The following is an 18,132-nucleotide window of genomic DNA, read 5'->3' as shown; positions in this document are numbered from 1 at the left end:
TAAAGGTTAACACAGTCTTCGAGGCACCTAGAACTGTAATACCCCCATAATATCTCCAATAACCCAACAAAGGTAATATCGTATTAAGATTCTGTTGAGGGATAATTCACACAGGAAGCTAAAGTAAAACTGATCTACTAAGCCACTGCTTCAGATTGTAATTTGTTCTATGTGTGGATATAAATTGGAGGACATTACAGAACCATCTGGTCATGTGTTTAAAAAAGAATGAAGAAATGAAGGACTTTGTGTGGAACACTGTGTCCTGCCAACTCTTCGTAGTACATGTGTTACTTTTGATGCCCTCCTGTTTTGAATAGTGCATGCATTTTGGGACCAGGGGTGTGTGTGTGTGTGTGTGTGTGTGTTCGCAGAGCTCTGACGTCCAGTCAAGTCAAGTTTATATATGTAGCCCATTTTGGCAAGAAGGCAGTCCAAAGTGCTTTACGTCTTAAAAACATCATTTATGAATTGATTAAACAAGCAATAAGCATTCGATTTTGTCAAATTCCATCATCTGAACGTCTCTTCTTTTTTTAACTGTTTCTTTCAGTGTCTCTTAGTGGGTCAGATAATTATTATCAAAAAGTACAGCAAGTCTTTATAGCATCTGTGACAATGACTCTAATATCCAGAATCAGCTCTGAATGCCCATCAAGCAAACACTCCACCGTGTCCTTCGGGCTACACAGGCTGACACAGTGGCTGATGTTGATACCCTTATTTAACATCTCTCCTACTTTAAGAACGTTTCCAAGCCTGAGGCGTTTAGTCGGATTAAAACAAGCTGGTTCGTTTCCCCACCTTGGAGTCGTTCATTTGTGTAGATGTGAACACAGCACAATGTCACTAAGATACGGGCCAAAACAACCATACCAAGACCGCTTGGAGAACGCGGTCTTGGTACGATTCCTAACAAACTTTAGAGAGGTTCGTTTATGGTGTGAGGGTGATTTGATTTTGAGCCGACAGCTGCTATGTGTTTGGTGCTAGCTTGCGCCAAATGCCTTCTGGAGGACAGGTATGCGTTACATTGTGGGACATTGCAAACGCACTAAGAAACTTTTTTTTAAAGCATAAGGTTTTACCTGAAACACATCATTATGTTTAAATCCCCTATGTTTAGAGAGAATGAAAAGCTGCATTTTAAGTTAGCTTTTCACCTAGCTTAGAACATAGCATCTGCTTCCTATATTTACATCTAGCACTCCTAGCCTGGACCTATGTATGCGGCAATAAACAGCCTGCTCTTGTCTTAGTTTTGTGATTTGCTTACAATTTCCATTGAGTGAAAGAAAAACGAACTGCCTGAAAAGCATGTCAGCAAAAATCATCAACTGATTTGGACCAAAGTAAATGAACTACAGGTGTGAAAACCCCAAGAAACCAGGAAGGTGCCAACTAAGTAAAAGTACATTTTTATCACACATCTGTTAAAGAAAATGTAGTGGATGCTCCAACTGAACATATTAAATACATTCTGCTCATTTAAAACATGCAGTAGTTGTGGCTTTACAGGTGTTTTTTTTTATTTCTTGTTTGTTTTGTGTTATGGAGGCAAAAAGGAAAACAAATAAAAACAACATTAGTAATTTTAAGGATAATCCAAATTCCACACGTAAATAAGCTTTTGAAAGAGGAAAAAACTTCCAAGTAATTTTAACTTAACCATTGTCTGTGCTGGCATTCTCGTTGCCGTTGGCTGTTGCGTTTCATAAATAAGAAACTTGAATTCACTAAGCAGAATAAGAAGAAAATAAGGGGGGGGGGGGAAATCCAATCTCAAGCCTGATACATGTTGCAGCAAAAGATTTACTGTATGTGCGTATTAAGTGTGTAATACACCAGCGGGGGGGCCAGTTTATGTATGTTTGAGGCTGGCGGGGGGGCTTGTGCCGGAGACATTTTGGAAAAGGTCAGTGTGGAGTTCAGTCAGAAACATGCTTGGGCATTTTTAGACTGAAACTGCATGAGGTATGATATAGACAGATCAGATCAGAGTCACTGAATGGAGTCAGTAGAGAAGGAGAAAAGGAAACCCTAATGAAGGAAGATATAGCACATGATGTAGTTGTGTGAAATAATTAGGACAGAAAGTAAAAACTTGGGTTATAGATGTCTCCTGCTATGTTATAAAAATCTGAAAAAAGAAATTCATTGGATGCACTTTATAAACAAAAACAATGTTTTACTTATTAAACAAAAGAACTGAACAAAATGTAACTTAAAGTAGCACTATATAAAGTTAAAGTAGATAACATTAGAGATGCAGCCAATATGTGCTTGTAATATACTCTATAGACAGCTAAACAGCAAAAATGAATAATTTTCTAAGGTAATTTGTCACTAAATACATTAGGTGTTTAATGTATGTTGTTGATTTGGTTCATATATATAGCAAAATAAAAAGTATTTGATTGGCAAAGATGTGATATTTGCGATAATCCAAATGTTTTAGTGTGTTGGTAACAGATAACTTTATGTTATAAATTGAAAAAATGAAATAATGTGTGACATTGTTGTGTAAATACTCCAATAGCAATGTCAACTATGTCAAGTTGGTTTTTAATCTGAGGTCGCAGAACGCTGAGGTTCTTCATAAATTCAACCAAAAATTTAAATAGGCAAATATTTAACTTGAACAAGCAAACGGAGGCTAACTTTAGTGTCTGTGTTTCATTTGCAGGTTCGCAGAAGAATTAAACTATTGGTATAAGGAAAATTTTGACTTAATTATTTTTATTAGTCTGCAGACAATCTACTCTTTACTTTAGAGGGGATCTTTCCCAAAAAACGTGAAGAAGTAAAACTCGTTCCACTCCAAAAAGTGTATTTTTTTCCAACCTCATTGTAAAATTTAGCTTTGTTTTTAAAACCATAAAAACTAAAAAACAGGATAATGAAATCTACATTTACAGAGCACATATTCACATCTACTCAGACTTAAGGATCTTAAATAAAATCGCAAAACAAATGCCTGGTATTTGATCTGAATAACGGTGAAATTCCTATTAGAAAGATATAAAAGCTTAAGAACAGCGGGCAGGAAAAGCTAAACGTATTTGCCTCCACAGCCGTATTTGTGCAATCTATTAATTTACAACTCATTAGAAAATGTGGAACATTTTCATTTTAACCTAAGTTATGAAAGTAGAAAAGTAATTAAAGTAACAGTTTAATGAAATCATGAACCATACATAGAGTCACTGGAGATTATGCATAAATTACTTCAATTAATCAGATGCACACTGATCCAGATGATAACTCTAAATCAGAGTTAGGAATATTCCTCACTTTATTTTCTATTCTTTTTGCTGCTTGTATTTGCATGCCTGTCCATATATGTGCATGTGTGTGGGGGGGTCTGTGTGTGTGTGAGTATGCCCACATGTGTGTATATATGTGTGTGTGTGTAAAGCTGATTTGTGTGTTGTGTGACTGAAGGGGAACGCGTTGGGGAAGAGTCCAAAGGTCTGGTGCGCCCTGGAGAACGTGCGTGGCCTGAGCCACATCTCAGGCCCTTCCTCTCATACTGCCTCCTTCGCCCCGCGCTGTCACGGGATATCTCCGAGGGTGACGGTTTCCCTGGCAACTGCAGCCCGGTCAGGAGGCTGCATTGTGCGTTCAGCCGGTGATGCAGAACGCTCTGCTGAAGGTGGGGTAGGCTAAGTGAAGTGGGTGGTGCAAAGGGGGACAGGAGTATAGGGAAAAAAAATAAAAAAAAAAATAACATGAACATGCTTTTGTGCTCCGCTCGCCATATAATGTTTAATGTTCTCCTTCTAATCAACACTAGACACCAATTAGAAGACTAGTGACAGCCAAATGAAGTTTCATTTGCATACACATGTTGGGTGAAATCAGAACTGATGCCAGTGTGTGAATCTCTTTGACACAGCCAGGACAGGCTACTAGCAGGTCTGCTAGCGGCTGCTTTTGACGGAGACGATTGTGTTTACCACCCAGGGCGCCTTTGTGTCAATGGGTGGCAGGAGGAATGGGAAGCTGAGATAAATGGGTTTTTTTATTATTATTATTAATTATTTTTAGAGAGTCAACAGGGATTGGGCTCCCCCTGTGTTCTGCCAATTCAGCACTGATTTTCTGTGTCGGATCGGTACCAGCCGATACTGAGCTTCAGATATCTGTACTGGTATCGGAAAAGCAAAAGCTGGATCGGTGCAGACCTAAACTTTCTGCATGGAGATTGCATGTTTTCCATGTGCGTGCGTTGGTTTTCTCCAGGCACTCTGGCTTCCCGACATAGTCCAAAAACACGACTGTCGGGTTAACTGGTTACTCTAAATTTCCCCCTAGGTGTGATATTTGCATGCATGGTTGTTTGTCTTCTGTGTTGCCCTCTCATGTACTGATGATCTCTCTTGCCACTCACCCAATGATCACTGTAGATAGGCACCAGGCCCCCGGTGACCGTGCACGGACAAGCTGCTATAGACTGATGGACAAACATGAACTTCTGGTGCTTTTTTAATATCAAGGCAAAATTTAATTGAATCAAACCTGGAATAAATTATTTTTAAATTGCTGACATATTTATTAAAATGCACTTCGGATTAAAACCCATCTGTTTTCTCACATATTCAGAACATAGAAGGAGGTTCTCACCCAGGGTGACGAAAACAAGAACCACTGCTTATCTCTACACATCTGTTTAATTCTCCATGTTGAAGGGATTGTGTCGCTCTGCAGTACAGTAAGTAACTACCCCCTGCTCCGGGTCAGACACAAACACTTACCCCTGCTGCAGACAGAAGTCTCCCCTCAAAGGTGACTCTATCAGAGCGCCCCCTGCTGTCCCTCAGGGTGTACAGGCCCTCCAGGCTGCCAATCTGCCAGGGAGAAAACAACAACACGCTGTTAAGCTAAACTCCTAGCTAAACTACTGCATGAGATATACAGTAGCTTGGAGCAGCATTCGCTGTGTTCCCTACTAGAATTTGCTGTAAATTACATTGACAATAATATATGCTTGTGGAAATGGTGTAAGAATTATTTATTTTATTTCATTTTTTTTGTAAAATCACAACTTTGTACTCGTCGATACCTACATGTCGTATTCAGCTTTAATCACCCTCGTGACCCTTCGCGCTACCTGACGGCGCAGTACCCCCGCCCCCACCCGCCTCCACCCTCCGCCACCTGTCCTGTGTGTTTTTTTTTTTTTTTTTTCCGATTGAGCCGAAATCAAATAGCGCAGAGTTTATCTAACCTTATCCCAGGCTTTTCATTTCCAAGCCTTATAAACTCAATCGTATTGACCGCCTGGGAGAGTTAGAACTAACTAAGTGAAATCTACTCGCCAGCGCCGCGGCGCATGTTGTGTGTCTCCGCGGCGCGTGCGTGTGCGCGCGCGCGCGGCTTGCTGATTCTATCTTCCTTCGCTTTCATTCTCTCGATTCTCTGTCCCCGAGGTGCATCAGGGCTGAGACTGCCGAGTAAATTGTCCCAAATTGAGTTCCCTCTTGCCGGCAGATACAGGCCACATCCAGACCGTTTAGAACGAGCCAGAGAAAGAAGAGGAAAGAGAGAGAGAGAGAGAGAAAACAATCACAGCACACATCACTCGCTTGAAAAATTTCTATCTAATTTCTTTCCTTGGCTTTCTTTCTATTCACCCTCCCTGGCTCTCCTTCTTCTCTGCAGTACTGATTTCCCTGCTGCCTTTCTGTCTTCTTGCAGCACATTATTCTTCTGTCTCTCAGTCTTTATATCACTCCCTCTGTGTCTTCGCTTGTCTTTGTCTGCTGCCACAGATGTACATCCGTCTTTTCTCGCTCAGCTTGGCTTTTTCTTCCCCTTTGATGCCCGGTCTCCTTACTCCATCTTTTCTTTTTTTCTTTCCTGTCCTCTCCTTCAAACCCTGCTACCTTTCTCCCAACAATAATTTCTCTACCGCCTTTTTTTTCTCTCACCTCAGTTTCAATCCCTCCTTTGCCTTCTCATTCCTCTCTCTATGGATGGCTGTACCCGGTGACACAGTACCCATCAGCACAGACGTCCTGGGTGGAGGAGTCTGGCTCTGACAATAATCACACAGCAAGTTTATAACACTGGCAGCCCAGCTGAGTAGAGCTGAACTGAGCACACACGACTCCCATGATGCCAGCACACTCCATTTAACTCGGCAGGGGGGCTGCAGGCTGGCTGGGGTGGGAATGAAGCATGAGACAGATATGGGGATGCCTGCGTGGGAGTGTGTGAGTGTGTGTGTTTTTTCTCCTGTGGTTGGGGGGGGGCTTATGCTGGAGCAGTGTCTGAAGACAGATATGGAAACAGGATCTGGAAGGATGGTTATAGCTGATACTGCAGCTGCCGGGAGGATGAAGGATTTGGGAGTTTTAGGTATAAGACGAAACTCATTCCGTAAGTAGACACTCACGTCCAGCAAAAACTCCAGTAGAAAAGTCCCAGCAGAAAAAACCCACTGACATACGTGAGATTAAACAGTCCTTCCACGACAAACTTTAAGACATGTGATTAACATATTTAAGGCCAGTCTTCTTTTTTTTAAAACCTATTTAAGACATTTTAAGGCCTTAGTTTGAGATATATGAATTTATGACTTTTAAAGACCATTTTAATGCCACCCCAAGTGAATTTTAAGACTGAAAAAAAAAACATAAATACAGGAGACGGATGGGAAGTCCTACTGTATGACAGTCAATCATAGCAAACTAGCAAAATTTCTGGGTTCTGTTTGTGGCTCTTGGTAGCAACTTTGTGTTTCTCACATTGTATACAAATTTCTTTGCACAGAATGCACCTTGAACTGTATGGGTTGGCAACAGAAAAGAGCCAGTGGGGAAAACGAATATCATCCAGTCAAGTGGCGATCAATACTTGTGATAGAAGCAAGACAGCTAGCTAGCCAGGGTATTTCGGCAGCTAGCTAGCGATAGCCTCAATCAGCTCGGGTCACAGAACAGAATCGAGATATCTCACTCAAACTTTTGCCTGACAGAAAAGTCCCACTGGAATTTTGTTAGTTTGAATGTGATTGCTTAGTTTGTTTACTGCTAGTTCCAGTACGTATGGATCTAGCAGCTAGCCAACTAGCCAAATATGGTCTCATTTTATAAAAGTGAATTTTGTCATTTGTTTAGCAGGTTTTCAGTTTTGACAACAAAAATTATTTGGGCCTTTGAATCCAAGATAATATAAGGTTTTGATGGAATAAGCTTCATCCAGGTACATTGTAGCTACAGCAATGGAAAGGCAGCCACTGCACAAGTAAAATAAACAAACAAAAAGAAAAAACGAATGCACATGCATACTTTCAGAGAATTCAGTTATAAAGATTAGAGAGCTGTTTCAAACACATCGAAAACAAACACATGTGCACGCATTTAGTAAATCTACACATTTTTGCACCCCATCAGAGCAGGTTGGCAACAAAACAATATGAGGCCAATCAGGAGACCATTGGTGTGGTTCTCCGTTTGCTAATGAAGGCACTTTGAAAAGGTAATCTAATTCACCAGCCGCAATTAAGACTGGTGAGCGCCTTGTCACTATCAATTATCCACTCTTTCACTCATGTTCTCCAGGGCGGACGCTGAGCTTGCCTGACACACAGTACCGTTGGACAAATCCACCCGATCTGCCAGCCACTAATCATGGGAACACTAATCATGAAAGTGTTCAAACACACACAAGCATGTTCAACTGTTCCACAATGGACTAGGTAAGCTTGGCCCAATTTCACTATTCTTGGCGAGACCACATAGACGGCTAAGATAAGAAGGAATTTGGATGTCAACGTATATGGAAATCGAAATTGTTACCTTATAAACCTATCTGATATATGGAAAATGTTTTCATTCATGTTAAATATTACAGGCTACAAAAGTTAGTGAAGTGACTCCCAGTTATTTATTTGGATATAAATAGCTGTCAGGTGTTTTCAAACTGATATACTGAACTGTAAAAGGATTTAACCTTTAAAGGGGCGGTATCATGTAAAATTGACAATTTAACTATTGAGCTTTCCTCATCAGAAACATACCTAGAGTGTTGCCTTGATTCTTTCATGCACGTTTGAGAAATCCTTTAATATCCTGTGGCAACCATTCAGCTGGTCAAAAACACCTGGATGCACATAGCAACTCCTTCTAGACGAAGCTCCTCCTCTGGGCTGCAGTTTCCAAGCTTTCGAGCTTTTGCCTCACAGAGCAGTCCTCTCAGCTCCTTCAGACTAGCCAGCAGCAATTAGCAGACACCTGAGGGAACTGCACATCTGCTGAGTTCATTATATCAGCCACTTTTCGGTGCCAAAGGGTTAATAGAGGAGCCATGTTGTGATGACTTCCTGAAGGCGGAGTTTCAGACAGAGGCCCAGTTTCAAGGTTTTAAATTGGTAAGTAAAATTTCTTTTAAGGCATAGTTGATATAGCATTTCTAAGACAACTGAAGGTAAAAATAGTTACTTGATTATGCTATAAAATGGCAATATATACCTGGAAAACACACAATACCGCCCCTTTAAGGTGCTTGTTGGGTATTTTTACACATCAACCTACCCATTCAGATTCACAAACACTGGCACAGTCCTACAGCTTAGGGTATCATGGGGTATTTTAGGGTTGTCATCCAACTTGGGGTTTAGTGTCTTGCCCAAAGCTGGAATCCAACCAAGAACCTTTCATTTGCTGGACAACTTCTCTTCTGGTCCAAAGCCACCCCAACATACAGTACAAAGAAAAAAAAAAGACAACCACTTAAAGTAAAATACATCAATTCTTTGGTAGGATTGGGTTTTGTTTAAGTGCAATAATGAAAGGCAGAAGCTTTGGTCACTTGTACCACTGTTGTTCTGAGGACAGCTTGAATAGTCAGTCACACCTTCAAACCACCAACCAGATTTATAATCACTGCTATTCAACAGCTTCTTTCCAGGTAGTCGGTTTTAGTCTGGGTTGATCCCATTACATGGTTATAAAGCCGTTAAAAGAAAATGTTTGATGTGATGGATGACCTACAGTAAAGTCCACAATTAATAATACTACTGATAAATTAAAGTTATCTTTTAATTTGACTATTACAAAGGAATCATTTTTGTTTGGCCATGAATGATGCAAAGTTGGCCCACTGGTAAATGGAGCTGACGCAGATGGACTTTCAAAGACAAATTTATGTATTTTTAAAAGGATGTTAGGTACAACATGAATAGTTTTCTCTTTTTTTCAGGCATGTTTGTTGCTTTTGTTTGAATTAGTAAGTAGGGCAGCAAACATCCAGTGACTTTTTACTCAAAAAGAAAACAACAAGAAGAAGAAAGAAGTAGTTTGTCACACCAATCTCAGCTAAAAACAACATGGTTTTTCAAAACCAAATTCTGTTTCGTTACAGAGAATGGAACATCTAAGACCATCTTTTTGTTGTTTTTTACATATGTGTTGAAATATTCACAAATTGCAGCACAAATTTCTGCAGTTGCACAACCCTTAATTCTTTGTTAACTTTGTTTCACAAAGCTATAAGGTGAATTTACGAGTACAAAATATTTTTTGCCTAAATTAGGGATATTCTGTCTTTATTTTACCTGAAGGGTCTGCAATATTTACAACCCAAAGAGCATTTTAACCTCCAGTCCAGCTAAATAAAACTCATTTACATCCTGTTATGTTACAACCTTTTGAAAAGAGACTGCTTTGATTTTTGATAAATATCCACTGTTGTAAACTTGTCATTTTTGAACACCAATTTTTGTTTTTCTAGCTGAAGTAAAACGTAACATTTTTGCAAAAGCAGGCATTGATCAATGTTTTTGTCTAGACTGTCGATATTGGTGATATCGGTGTGCTGCAAATGTAAAAGAAAGTTCAGAGTTCCCAACCTACTGGTAAGAAAAATAGATCTAAAAATATATTCCTGGTCATTTTTAGTATCATTATGTTGTGGGAATTCAATCACAAAATTGCATTAAATCTATGTTTAAAAGCTTTTGTGGGTGTAGCTCCTTGTAACAATCAATAGTCACACCAGTCTTTCTCATTTAGCGTCCGCAAGAGCTGAATAGCACGCTTTCGAAAAGGAAACACAACAACAACACAGCAACACAAAGAGGGACTTGATGGAGGAAGCATAACGTGCAACCAAAAACAAACACAGACATCCAGAGTCATTGAAGCAGTGTGTGAAAGCTGTTTGAGATGGTCCACCCTATGGAGAAAACAGCAGCGTGTGTGTCTGCTAACAGCCCCACAGGGATGGAGGGCTCCACAGGCTCTGCTACGGAAAAGCAGGAAACAGCGGAGGGACGGGGGCTGGATGACGGAGGGCTATGCTAGGGGTTAAACGGGGTGAGCTGTTAAGCTTTGTTAGTTACAGTATTGGCAGGGGATGTAGCCGCGGAGAAGGGCTGGGCTCCGAGTTCAACAGTCCATCTTAAAGTGAAAAAGAATAAAGTTACAGGAATTCTTAAACAAGCCATAAAACCATTTATCTCATGTAGTTTGGGACTGAATTGCACAAGAGGTATAATATGGTATAATTTTATAAGAAAAGAGACATTTTACAAATGTGCAATTGGATTGCACATTTGCAATCCAGTACTGTATAGAACAGTTATCTGGTTCTATACTGGTAGTATAGGACAGTGGCCTGGAAAAGTACAGTAGCTGTACACATTGAACTTTTCACAACTCATAAATTGAATCTATTTTTCCGTGGTAAACCACAGCAAAATGTGGAAGGCCAATGGAACATGATTCTACCAAACAGAAAGGAAAAGAAAATCTAAAACTGGGCAGTGTTAATTCGTATTTAGGTCCCCATAGCCCATACTTTGTAGAACCAACTATTCAGTCATAGCTGTGGGTGAATGTTTTGTGGCTTCCAGTATGGCAGTATGCTGGAAGGTGAACCTGCCATAGTGGCAGGTATGGACATACAAAACATAGAAACATTTTGCATGTCAACATTTGTACTGCACCTAAGAAGCAACACAAAGTGATTTTGTGAGTAATTTCCCATTTTTCTCTTTCATTTCCAGAAGCATTGTGTGTGTGTGTTTGTGCAATTCACGCGTTTCTTCCTTCTCTTGGAAGAAACATTGTCTTTTATCTTCTTTATCTATCTGTGTTTCCCTCTCTCTCCATTTCAATATTGAAGAGAGTTTTATTAAGGGGCTAGACTCGGATGTGCTGAGGCGCTCTCAGTAATTTTCCTACAAAGTGCTTTAATCCATCACACGGCCAACATGTGGCCTTTGCAGCCATACATCATCCGAGCCCACAGACAGCGAGCGGGAAGTCGGAGCATAATTTCTGCTCTCCTCCGCCCGCTCGCCACCTTCTACTTCTTCCTTTTTTTCCCCCTTCTTCTTCCTCCACGCTTACCTTTGCATTTCGCCAGAGATTCCCACCTGGGAGGGGAAACCTCGTCTTCTGCACATATCCCACAGTCTGGTCCTTCTCCCCATTTAAAAATGAAAGTGAGGCATGTGCAAAGATGGAGTGGGGTGGGGGCCGGCAGGGGAGGTAAGCAAAAGGGAAAATGAAAGAGATTGAGATAGGAGTGAGAGAATGAGGGAGTGGATGAGTGTGAGGTTGAGTGAGAGAGAGCGAGAGAAAGAAAGAGATAAGGAGAATGGAGAAAAATCTTACTCAATTCACTGAAACGGGGGACAAAAGCAGGTGATTGGGAGGTTGCGTGCAGGTGTGTGTGTGTGTGTGTGTGTTTATACGTATAGGCTTCTGTGTGTGCTGTGCGTAAGGCGTGAGTCTTCGCGCTTGCAAGTGGAAGCAGAAACAGAAAGAGAGAGAGAGAGAGAAACAGATGAGGAGGGAAAATGAAAGTGCTGCATTTCCCAGCATGCAGCTGGTGCAGCGCTGCCCTCCGTTTTGCCCCCCGGCCAACACCTGCTTCCATTTCACTTCCTCCGCCCTCCTCACACCGAGGAGCAGCGATGAACTCTGGGCCCCCTGACTAATGGAATGGGCCCTCGCTCCCGACCATTAGAGGATTGGTGTCCCTTTTTGGCACCCCTGAGTGCCCCTACAGTATGGAAATAAGTGAGGCCAGGGTGAGGGAGAAGATAGTGGCAGGTTAGTCTTTTTTTTCACTTTCCCTCAACACACACACACACACACACCCACCCCCACACCTGGTTGTAATGCAACAGCCTGAAGTAATCCAGCCAGAAGAAGGCTTGACATTGCTTAGCATCCGATTGGGGCTACCTTAGAAATTCCGAATCAGGTGCAACGCTACAAGCTATCAAAGAAAGAGCCCCTTCCCACCTCCCCTCCCCGAATGACGGCAGCATGTTTGTGTGATTTCATTTAGCTTTACCTCAATTACGTCTTTACTCAACGAAATGCACACCTCAGCCGTGCAGGAAATGGGGTGGAAGCAGGGAGCGGATTGAGGTCTGAATCTCTTGATGAGCTGGTAGCCTAGCTGCGCCACGCCACGGTAATGCTATGCTAATGGTATGGTAATGACATGCTAATCTGCAGGCAGTATTCCACCTCAGCGGAGGGCAGGGGAGGCCTTTCACCACTGGATGGAGACCAGGGACTTCCTGAAGTCAGAGTTTGACACACACACACACACACACACACAAACGCGCACACGCATGGAGTGTGATTCTTGTAAAGTGGTGATTTCGTCTCGAATAAAAGCAATGACAACTGCACACCTAATCTCCCTTTAATCGGATTTGCAGACTCTTAACTAAGCAAGAAACAATACGTGTAAACAATGCACGTATCAGGCGGCGCCGGCGCTACTTCAAACTGGGTCGGCTGTAATGTTAGTAAGTAAGCCTGCGAGCTTTATCGACGTGTAGCATCGAGTCGCAGGGCTGTTGTTTTGTTGCTGATACAGCGGCAACCAGAAAATCATCCATTTTAGATTGTGATCAGGTTCTTTCTGGATCTGTGATAGCTGCCATTACCTGAGCAGACAGAGTTTTTCTTTTTCTTTTTTTAACTGATATGTGATGATAGCGCAACATCACAGCAGCCATGACTGAAGATGAGACTTATTAACACACAGTGATGCATCACATTGCTACAATTTACTGCTCCCCTATCCTGTTGGGAACAAGATTATTCTGCGTTTAATATAAAGGATTGCTGACAAACTACAACATACACTATAAGTGTAGATAAACAAAACACACAGATAGAAAGAGCTCCATTCTCTCATCAACAAAACAGAGAAACCCGGAACAGCAATGCATCACAGTAAATCTGTCCACGCAGGCATAGAGACATCATCTCAGGTCTTCCTCCTTTTGTATTTCTTTTTTTTTTTTTTTGCATTTTATAGTTACAAAAGGAATACGTCAAGTCTGCACAATAGCGACGCGCGATGACATTTTCCTGGATGCCGTACACTAAAAATCAAAGAGACCAAGCAATGCGTTGAGTGCCAGCTCGGAGACATTTGATTCCCATTCCGCTCCTGCTGCATTAGCTCGGGAATGCCAACAGACATCACGATCCTCTCAAGCTGGCACTGGGCTTGTCAGACGTTTTCCATTCCGCGTCGACGTTTTCAAAACTATATCGCGTATCAGAGCGCACTGTGAAGCCCTGACGCTTCTCCTCGATACGTTGGTATCTGCCACGATGCGAGGAGCAAATCGCAGGTGACACAATTAAGCTAGGTTGGACTTAACAAAGGCGATTTAGTGTCGCTGACATTTTGGATCAGCCTCTGGCGATGGGCATGTAAAGGATGCCAGTCAGCAGATTGGACCTGGAGGTTGGTGGGAGGGGGGAAAAGGGAATCATGAAAAGGGAGGCTCATCAGTGGGTGCATTGGTGCTGAGTTGGACACCACAAGGTGTAAATGTTCCTCACTCAAAATCCGAATAAAAGTAGCAAAACTGATGGAAATCATCTTCATTTTAGTTATGAAGCAAGCTGCGATTAAATCAAGGGACTAAAGGGTAAGAAAAGGAACCAAAAACACTAGAATAAATTAGGAGTGTCCGTGCGGATACAGGAGGGACAACGAGAACGACAGAGACAGGCAGAGGAAGACACAGGGGTGGACTGTCCAATACTCATGATAAAGGTCAAAGCCATGTTTTATTCATGACTCAGGCGGCGGCGGCAGCAACAGAGCAGCAGGGCCAAGGTTACAAAGAGCTGCCGTCCCCGGTCCCCAGAGGGAAAGCAGCACACAGCCTCACACCAGGCTGACACTCCCAATCACTCCCAATCAATGCTGTCAGAATGCACACGCACGTATCAATAAGTCACGTCTGAGAATGAGCGAAGGGTTGTAAAACTGTGCTTTTAAATGGATGATATCTAAATAAGTAACTTTAGAGGGGAAGTTTGGATTTTATTATGTTTAAGATCTTTCATCCAGATGTTACTGGGTTTGGTCTTTTTCATACGTAAAATATAAAAGTAGGATGAAAGTTATTAACTGTTTGGAAATACCAATCTTTAAGCATTGAGCGTACTTTTCATTAAGCCTGGATTTCTGTACAAAATGTTTTTTTTATTGGTTTGATTGATGTAATATTACCATTTTAAATGTCATGTTTTATATTACCTGTAAGAGGAAAGTCATCATAATTAACAGAAATAAAGGCTTTCAAACATCCATCTGTGTGGAATTAATCTATATAATGTCTATCATTTATTTAGCGATTAAGTTCCTGAATAAATGGGCTTTTCAATAATATTTTTGATTTATTCAATAGGCCTTTATATGGTGACAGTTTTCAAATGCTAATTGTGTGGAATACCAGTTTAAAGAGCATCACAAGTGTACCAAGCTGAGATTAGCTCGTAAATAATCAGGATTTCTGTCCAGACAGCTAGCCTGCATTCAACGGCTTAACAGTTTGTAGCTGGCCAACTGCAGTTGGCAAAAAAGTGAGGTACTGTAAGCCTTCGTGCAGTGACTGACCAGATATTTTATCAAACTGCCAAATTTTCTCTTTTTACAAATGAGGGAAAGCTGTAGTTTCAACAAGTGAGGGAGGCGGGGAGGCGGTAAGCCTCAGCGGCTTAGCCAAAAGAAACTACAGCCACTATCACTGGTATCTCAGTAAAATGACTTGAAACCATTGGAAATTATGTTAGCTTAAAAGTTTGAAGACATAGCTTCTTAAAACTCCAGTGTTCTCCCAATAACCAATAACTACCAATACATTGAGACTGATAATAACCTCCATTTGGCTAAGTAGCTAATGTGTAACAAGCTGGCTAGTCATCTATCTGCTTGGGTAACCAGTTAGCTTAACAAAGCTTGACAAGTGTGTGGTTTAAAACAATGTTAAAGTAATAACAGGAGAAGTTAGCGCTCATTTAGCTTTCAGATTATGAATGACTTTGTTTTAAGCAACTGGAAATACTTCCAAATAGTTGAATTTGTCGCTCTTAAGCGAGGGACAACTGCTGTAGCCTTCTTTAAGCTAGCTATGAGCCATGTGCAGCCACAGAAGTGGTAGAGGCAGCAGTGAATTACTCAGTGCTTTAGCATACCTTGATACTCCAGATGTAACTATTAAGTTTTGCTTTTTAAAGATGTGAAACGGTCGAAAATGGATTGAATGGTACACCTAACTGCTTTGAGGGATCCTCTCAATTACATGTCTATACCAATAAGCTGTGGATGTAGGATGTGTTTTATGTTAAGAGGGGAGAAAATCACTTCAAACTACCTGAGTGTGACAGAACAATGAGAGAATAGCTTCCAGTCCCTTACATATCTTGATTTTCAGATCATTTGAGGAATCATTTAAGAAGATCCAGATGAAAGACTGAGACATCACATCTATATCTTTCAAAACCTTTAACCTATTCTTTAACCATTCTCTCACAGGAAAAAAAAACCCAATACACCTCACCAAAACCTGACTCTTGGTCTTTTTCCTTTCATCAAGTCAAGACCATTTTTAAAAGAAGTTGACACAGTTTCAGATTCAACAACCAAAGTAACCTTTAGAGTATTAAAATACAGAATGATTTCAGCAGTACAGATTACAAGTCTGGCAAAACAGTTAAAGACCCAAACATCTCCAGTGGCATCCAGCTGAATCCTGCAACGCATATAGGAATTTCTCACAGCAGAGACGAGCTGCCTGCTAATAAATGTTGTGTATTTGCGCATGACGCCATGTGTCTCCTTATGGGTGTAGGGCGCTCGTTTGTGTACGGGGTGTTTTAGTCTGCGAAGGCGCTTCTCTGAGCATCTTTGATCAGATATGAAATACTCTGAAATGCTGCTGTAATTTGATGAAAGTCAGATATCCCTCAAGTAGGAAATAGAAGTCAGCACTTTGGCAGCTCTTAAAAAGAAGAAGAAGGAGACGGGGGAAAGAAAAAAAAAAAGCCCACGCTTGCAGGATTTTTGCTACTTTGCGGCCTCATAGGTGGAGGACGTAAGAGGGGTCTTCAACATGCACTGACCCGCTGTATGAACTCCAGCCCGTGCTGCTCGGCCAGAGCTCGGACGGCTGTGGCGCCTCCTCTCATCTGGACGGCATAGAAGACGTGGCGGTTGGTCCCATGATGCCCCTCTGTGGTCGCAAGGTTCCTCTGCAGCAGGATGCAGCACACCAGTAAAGATCCACTGAACATGAAGCCTTTAGCAGGAGGGAAAAAAAGTCAAATAAATCCCATTTTAATGAGCACTTACGCATGCCATTTAAACAGCAAAACACCAAAGCTCGACGTAATTGCATCACCAAGTTATTTTTGGAGCTTTTTTGAACGAGGTGGAATAAAACCTTTAAATACAGGGGGGGGGATAAAAATCTCAAGTATTCTCAATATTAATGTAGTCGATGATAATTCGTAGCAAAATTGTATTATTAAAGGGATTTCTGTGATCAGTGTACTATATAATAATGAACATCAGATGTATATTTTCACTAGTATTGAGAGAAATGCATTTCTTTCCCTTCTTTGTTTCTGAACGCATATAGACAAAAGGCTGCTTTATGAATTTTCATAGCAACCTCCGACAATTATCAGCAGAATTTAAGCGCCATCTCTAAGCACACAACGTGAGTTTCCAGTGTGGGATCCATGCAGCAGACTAATGAACATTGGCAGTTGTGAAGCAGTTTGCCCACAGCCACCTCCTCTGTACTTTTGCAAAAAATCCGCTGCGGCTGCCACCTACAAGATGTGAGCCACCCACCTGTAGCTGCACAGCCCCGAAAAACGTCCAGGAGAAATCTCTCACCCCGCGCGATGAAAGCGAGAACTCTGGCACCGGGGGGGCCCCGAGCGAGACAACGCGCTCTCTCCAGTTCCCAACCCACACGTTTAATCTCCTGGCCTTGATGCAAATACTTCTGAGAGGAGGAAAAATAAAATGAAAAAGAAAAACTGCAGCACTGAGCCGAACTAACTTCCCTGTTTAAGCAAAACAGGAACTTCATCTGTCTGGTGTTTGGTGTTTTCTTCTGAACAATGATGGAACAAAAAAAAAAGTGTTTGCCTCACACTTGTCACCCAAAACTAACCAACCCGACGGTCAAACGTAGAGTTGCACGTGAAATGCTTCAGCTTCCACTCATTGCACAACATAATGTGTAATATTAGGACTAGTTAAGAAAACATCTCTGCAAACTCAGATGCATTATTCATCTGCGTTGCAGAAGTATTCATAACCCTAGAACATTTTTATTGTTTGTCTCATTTTATTGGGATTTACCACAATCTGTACTTGGACTAGGACAAAGCTGTTGTTGAACTGGAGTGACAGTCTACTGTCTCCTATGTGCACAAAGCAGCGTTAATGTAGGTGCTTCCTCTCAGCAGCTGTTAAGACTCTAGAGCTGTCACTGCTAGCATCAAAGTCAAACTCAGTGTTTACATTCCTGCTGTTGTTTACAGTTTTGTTTTGTTTTCCTTCATCTATATAGTCTGTTGTTTATGCACAAATATGCATTCACATTGTGTCATTTTAAAAAAAATATTCCTACTCAGTTGCACTTTTTTTCCCCCCCTCTATCGGACTATGCTAATTTTAATAACAATATTTCCTATGTTGTATATTTGACCTTACTGTTTAGGATGATATTATCACTTATGTTTCTATATTTTTATTGTGTATAAATCTACATGTTTCACATTCCTGCTGCAGCTGAATTTCCCCACAAAGGTATAAAAGTTATTTCTATTC

General features: G+C 41.4%; 1 protein-coding gene across 2 annotated transcripts in view; it reads right to left on the bottom strand.

The window, feature by feature from the left end:
- LOC114144237 (furin-like protease kpc-1) overlaps positions 1–17,856 on the bottom strand; it is a 230,091-nt gene extending 212,235 nt beyond the window's left edge. Inside the window, exons 1-3 of one of the 2 annotated variants that reach the window (XR_003595448.1) lie at positions 17,143–17,850; positions 16,407–16,582; positions 4,758–4,850 (exon numbers count right to left, since the gene is read on the bottom strand). Coding sequence is in view for 1 of the 2 variants with exons in the window: in XM_028016836.1 (XP_027872637.1) it covers positions 4,758–4,850; positions 16,407–16,582; positions 17,143–17,386 (513 nt within the window). In the remaining variant the exon portion in view is untranslated. Of the gene's footprint in view, positions 1–4,757; positions 4,851–16,406; positions 16,583–17,142 lie in introns of both variants that reach the window. The other variant, XM_028016836.1, reaches the window with a different exon arrangement.
- Positions 17,857–18,132: the final 276 nt, after the last annotated feature.

This window comes from Xiphophorus couchianus, chromosome 5 (assembly GCF_001444195.1).
Source record: "Xiphophorus couchianus chromosome 5, X_couchianus-1.0, whole genome shotgun sequence".
NCBI lineage: Eukaryota > Metazoa > Chordata > Actinopteri > Cyprinodontiformes > Poeciliidae > Xiphophorus > Xiphophorus couchianus.
The sequence above is the reverse complement of the archived record's forward strand: the minus strand, read 5'-3'. Positions and strand labels throughout refer to the sequence as shown.